General features: G+C 32.4%; 1 protein-coding gene across 1 annotated transcript; it reads left to right on the top strand.

The window, feature by feature from the left end:
• The first annotated feature begins 4,717 nt into the window (after positions 1-4,717).
• On the top strand, positions 4,718-5,974 carry LOC123716469 (NADH dehydrogenase [ubiquinone] iron-sulfur protein 3, mitochondrial-like). The gene has a single exon (XM_045672233.1). The coding sequence runs from the start codon at positions 4,718-4,720 to the stop codon at positions 5,519-5,521; it is 804 nt and encodes a 267-aa protein (XP_045528189.1). The 3' UTR covers positions 5,522-5,974.
• Positions 5,975-6,200: the final 226 nt, after the last annotated feature.

A 6,200-nucleotide genomic window follows, 5' to 3' on the forward strand; every position in this document is an offset into this window, starting at 1 on the left:
TTAATTTATTGTAGCACTTTAAACATTTCTGTAGTTTATTAATTTAATAGTCCTATCATTATACTACACTAATAATATAATAAACTTGAGTGATGTTTTTAAACGTTGAATTTTTACACTCATTATTCAGGTAAGATAAATATATAACGTTTTTATGGGTTTGTTTATTTATCCGCGCCCTTGTTTACGCATCCCGTGAGAATGCTATTATTTAAGCGATCATTGCTTCCTTCATAAGGGATTCGGTTTTTTACGTTTTAAAAGTTATATGCATATCTATAATATATGCGTATGATACGTAGAAAATGCGGACCTGCTGTATATAACTGGATAATTTTGTAAACATTTTTTAATACGTTAGTAAGTTTCAATCAAGTATTCTACTACATACCAAAATAATTTGTATTATTAAAATTATACTATAGTTAAATAATATCGTCTTTTTATAAACCCGAGTATTGCATGTTATACGAAAATTATCGCTTGATAAAAAGTAATATAATGTATACTATAATACTACTTAACGGATATTTATTTTAAATTTTTAACTTCCCAAATGCCCAATAAAAAAAGAGTCATTTGATAAACTAAACTAAAAGATTGTATATTTAATAAATCGATAAGTACAATACTAATGAAATGTGATAAGTCACGTAAATACAATGTTCGTTAAAATATTAAATATTCAAAAAATTAATGTGAAGGTGGAACTTCATTTGTTTTTGCTGTCCACCGTATCGTAGACGTGATGTTTGATTTTACTTTAATAAATTCAGGCGATCGAGTGAAAGGTCCAAGGCCCATCAAGATCAAGACTAATTTAAGGTATATATAGGCCTTCACAGGATATAAACACATTTCAACACAGGCACTTGCCATATACAGTGGGGAATGGAAGAAGACCTTCAACCTTCGGAAATGAAGAAAGTTCTAAATGATTTTTAAATGTTAAAAATCATTTAGAACTTTCTTTTTCTTTGTGAGTTTATACTGATTTTTACGAAAGGAATTGTAAAGGTACGACATAGTGTGACATTGCAAATTATAATAATTTATATTTAATTTATTTCACATCTCATATTGAAAAACTTGTACAAGCCCGAACCTCCTAAAATCTTTACCACAAATTAGTATGTAATTAGGCGAGGAACGGATGTGGGATTCTTCATTCCTTACCCTTTTCCTATAGTAACATTTCGCTACTCTTGCCAAATCCTTCGCGCAATATTAATACTTGTAAATTGCAGCGTTGTTTAAGTGCCAGGTTTTCTGCTCGTTTTTGCGGCCGGAACGAAAGATTTATCCAAGTTTTGAAGTACCGCTCACCTCTCGTTTGTTTTAATACCATCGTGAATTTTTAAATTTCACCCTTCACGATACCTAGTTATTTTAAGCTATGATTGTGGAATTTTTTATCCTGTCTAAGCTTCTTAATATTTTTTAGGATATTATTTTATTTCTTTAAAATCTTTAAGTGGTATAATGATAATCTGTGCGGCTACAACTTTTTTAGACATTAGCTTTCGTTGCTCGTTAGCTTTCATTGAGCGAATGTTAAATGCGCACATGTCCATTGGTGCACAGCCCGGGATGGAACTTACGACGTCAGGGAGGAGAGTCGCGCGCTGAAGCCACTAGGCCAACACTGCTTTTAATTGGTATAAACTCCCGCATATTTTCACACCGACAAAGATTTCTGAAAGCACTCGAAATGCCGTATTACATTCGCATTTACCATCTAGAGTAGAGTTAACCCTTGTTAACTGTTTTAAGTTACCTAAGTATTGTATCTTAGTAATATCCTGATAAACCTCTATAGATCAATGTTCCAAGTAATTCGCCACATTAAAACAACTGCAACTCGTAACATACCGAATTGCAAGAGATAAATATTTAGTCCAATTTTAAATGAAATTGTAGTAAAGTTTATGTTAACGTCAAATTCACTGGACGCAAGCGCAGCAGCGCCGGAAACAGGAAGTTGTGGTAGCGCACACAATCTGGAGGCACTGGCAACACTGAATCAAGTGCAGGCTTTGTTTTATGTATGAGTGTAAAAGATAAATGGCCGCGTTTTCATTTGATACTAACCTTTGGTAGTTGCGGTTGCCAGAGCTAAGTAATCCTTAATGTGTACTGTTTATTCTATATTTTTATTTTGTTTGTATAAGGTAATTTTCAGTGATATGTCTGACTGCCACGATAATATAGCCGTATTTAACGTCCAAAATGTATGTATTCTGAAAGTCCCTTAACCATCAAATGGGATATAGTACATGACATGTTTCATCGTTTGTTTAATTGATAGTTTTCCTTTCGTACATTTTGTGCCTTTGAGCTTAACAAACGTCATTTTTCGAGTCTATGATAAGGAAGAAATGGGTCTTCGCAATATTACTTTTTCACTATACATGTGTTCGTTACACATATATAAAAAATCCAACGGTGCGCGGCCGGTAAACGAACGCACTATCGCACGCTTATCACTAGCTTAACCCATCCTAAAGAGTTCGAGTGGTTTCGATATAAAATAATACGAAAAAGATGTTTTTTATTCAACATAACAAAACCTGTGCCTTTGATGATGGAGTATTTAATAAAGATTTTTTTTCCGCCTCTTAGAGTATAACAAAGTTGAGATGTAAAATACGCTTCATACAACAAATTATATTAAAATGTTCGAAACGACTAGAATGTAATATTTTTGGTTCAGAATGTCTTACGAGCGCATATTAGCTCATAACATCGTACTTACAGCATCTGCAGTTCACGAAGCGAATCACAGCACTACAAAATGGCAACATTTTTCTACTATTATACTATGTCACTAGACTTACTTTAGGTTTTTAAAAGTTTAAGAATCGTTACTCATAGTCATTTTGCATGAGGATTTGCTATTTTAAAAAAGTACCGAGAGTATTTACCGCTGCTTTTTCTCTTGGCTCTCTCTGTCTTCTTTGCCGATGAGAAGGGATATCTAAATAAGTCATACCTGTATCTTATATTCCATAACAAACATATTATATTTTACTTTATAAAATTAATATAAATAATAATTTTCGTGATAATGCTAACTATTTTCGTTAGTCAATCAATATAATAATCAAAACCAGCATCTGAATGAAATATACCACCTTATTTATAATAACTAAATCAGGTTTATTGTAATATTTTAACTAATTACTGTTTAGTCTCTTTCTGTCAAACTGTATTTGTGTGTCATGAAAACAGGTGAGAATTTTAATCGGTACAATAAGACCGATATAGTTTATGATAAGGGCGTTTGACTTATAATTATAGTTTATATATTAATCACATTTTAGGATATTAGTTGTGTTAGCTATTCCATTTAAGAATAAAGCTGTTAATTACCTTTTCAGGCTAGTCTAGACAAGTAAAAAACTTGCGTGCGTACAAAGTACACATGTCAGAAGTGAAACTGTCAGAAGTGTAAATTAATTATTACTAAGATAAAATCCCCAATAGATGATCATGTACCAGTATATGATCACTCCATGTATTTGTATATCTTTATTCACACTGTTTACATACTGTATATGTACATGCTAATGATAATATAAATAAATAAAAAATCTGCGTTTACTGCACATAATAGTTATGCGACAGAATTGCCATAGACTAAAGTTCTAATATGTAAGTACAAAACGAATCCATCAACCAATAGCGTGTGTTTTTTCTCGATCTCTCTCTCTCTCTCTCGATCTTTCTCACTTGCTCCTTTTGTTCGCCCTTTCTCACTCTCTCTCAATCGTTCTCAATCGATCTCTTTTCTTCGACAAAAATGCTGCACATCTTCGTGACGCTAATATTATTATTATTGCGTTTCATCCGTCAAAATATTACCCTCAAGTAGCTTAAAGAAGTTTCACTTCAAAATCTGAAATAAAGTTGCTTAATATATGGGGCAACATGTAAAAATATATAGTAGTTACTAAACAATAACAAAGTAACTAACAGAAACAGCATTTGATAGAATATTTCCAAAATACAATATAGATATGTGGAGCGCCAGTGTTGTGGGACACATGTCGAAACTTCTTGAAAACTCTATACGAACGAAGAGTAAAGCCGTGTTCTTGTAACCTGTTCTCGTTCCGTCTACGCTTTGTATCCAACTTCAATGAAAGTATATGTTCGGAAACCTCTATTGATATAGCTAAATGTTAAGTGCATTGCATTTTATACTGTAATCGCATTTATGGATGTACATAATATCTGCTCGCTTGTACGATTGGTATTTTTCATAAAAAAGTTAAGTTAAGTTGTTTTTATAATATATATATTTACATGAAAAATATAACTATAATGTCACTGCCAAAACGACTTAGTCATAGAACTTGTTTGTATGGTGAATAACAAAGATATCTTAGACCAAAAATGTACGTCCGATATTAGATACTGAATTCTGAAACTATACAAATAATCAATATAGCCTACCCTATCCTCTTCATTGTAACGGAATGTCATACTAATACAAAAGTAATAAAAAAATACTACAAATAAACTAAATAAAATTTGTATTAAAATAATTAATTATTTTGGGATTTACCGTATAAAAAATTGAGACTATTATCGACTTGGTGTACAATAATGCTTGTAACCTTTTATTAAAATTGGAATGAATGAACCTTATTTCTATTAGCCTTATTGCATAACTGACATAAGATGATGTATATGTGACACTTAATTCGTCGAGATGAACAGACTAGCGCCTTTATTTTTCCAAGTTTCTAAAACACTATTCAAACGTAGGATCCATTTGAACAATCGAATATTAAACAAATGTGAAGGGGAAGGAGACGTACAGATTGGTAATCCATTCTGTCTGAAACCAATAGAGTATGAAGCTCGTACATTACGTAAGCACGACAATGATCGGCGACAAAGGCTCTACGAGTTCGGCTTATATGTAGCTGCCTGTATGCCCAAGTACGTGCAAAAAATTCAAATGCAGCATACCGATGAACTAGAAATACTTATCGCTCCGGAAGGATTCCACCCAGTCCTAAGCTTTCTTAAACTTCACCATAACGCTTGCTTCAGTACAGTATCAGCTGCAACTGCTATAGATGTGCCTAGTAGAGAATTTCGATTTGAAGTAGCCTACACTGTTCGTAGTCTGAGATTCGCAGAATTTGTTAGAGTTAAGACGTACACAGATGAGCTTACACCTCTAGAATCTGCGTATTCATTGTGGCATGGTGTAAATTGGTTTGAAAGAGAAATATATGATATGTTTGGCATAATATTCATAAATCACCCGGATCTTCGAAGAATTTTGACCGATTACGGGTTTCAAGGGCATCCTCTGAGGAAAGACTTTCCTTTAACTGGTTATATTGAGGTTCGCTATGATGATGAACTTAAAAAGCTAGTCTATGAACCAGTCGAGTATGCGCAAGAATTCCGAAAATATCAATTAGAATCGCCTTGGAATTATATGAAAAACTTTCACGAGGGTTATAATGATGAAAAACCTGCGAAACAAAAAAATAAGTGATAAATGTAATAATACAGGGATAACATAACCATGATTAATATTTACAGAAAAACTTAAGATCTTATCACGAAATAAAAATTATTCTAAAATTAAAAAAAATCTTGCTGTTGCGGTCGCTAATCTGTTGAGAACACCCAGAGCAATCCCCATATAGTACGCAAATGTATAGAATATAATTGCACTAGGTAGTTACATTAATCTTCAAGGGACCCATGGTCTAATTGGATATTTGATTTAGAGTGCAATATCATTCACTCGCATTTCTATAATATGTAAAAAGGCATATATGGATTGTGTGGTTTAGACAAATAGTGCATTTGACATTGTATGGAAAATTCCACGGTTTGTAGCAATTGACTGCCGTTAATAGAGTTGTCGATAACATTATTTATAAAGGTACATTATTAACTTCCAAGGGCTGGATATTTTAAAATATTTGCTATAAATTTAATAATAACCTGAATGAATATGTATTATATAGCATTCTAATGGAGTATGTTTTTTTAATATGTTCTATCGTTTTCGAGTTCATTCGTTACAAACATTCTTCTTTAAATGGTTAGTATAAATTATGTATTTGAATAAAGCTGCAACTCGTAAAATACCCTTCATAGTTTCACTTTAGATGGTGAACTTTTGCCCTGCCTTAAAGACATTTCACACTAAATTAACCACTATA

This window comes from Pieris brassicae, chromosome 11, assembly GCF_905147105.1.
Source record: "Pieris brassicae chromosome 11, ilPieBrab1.1, whole genome shotgun sequence".
In the NCBI taxonomy this organism is placed as follows: Eukaryota; Metazoa; Arthropoda; class Insecta; order Lepidoptera; family Pieridae; genus Pieris; species Pieris brassicae.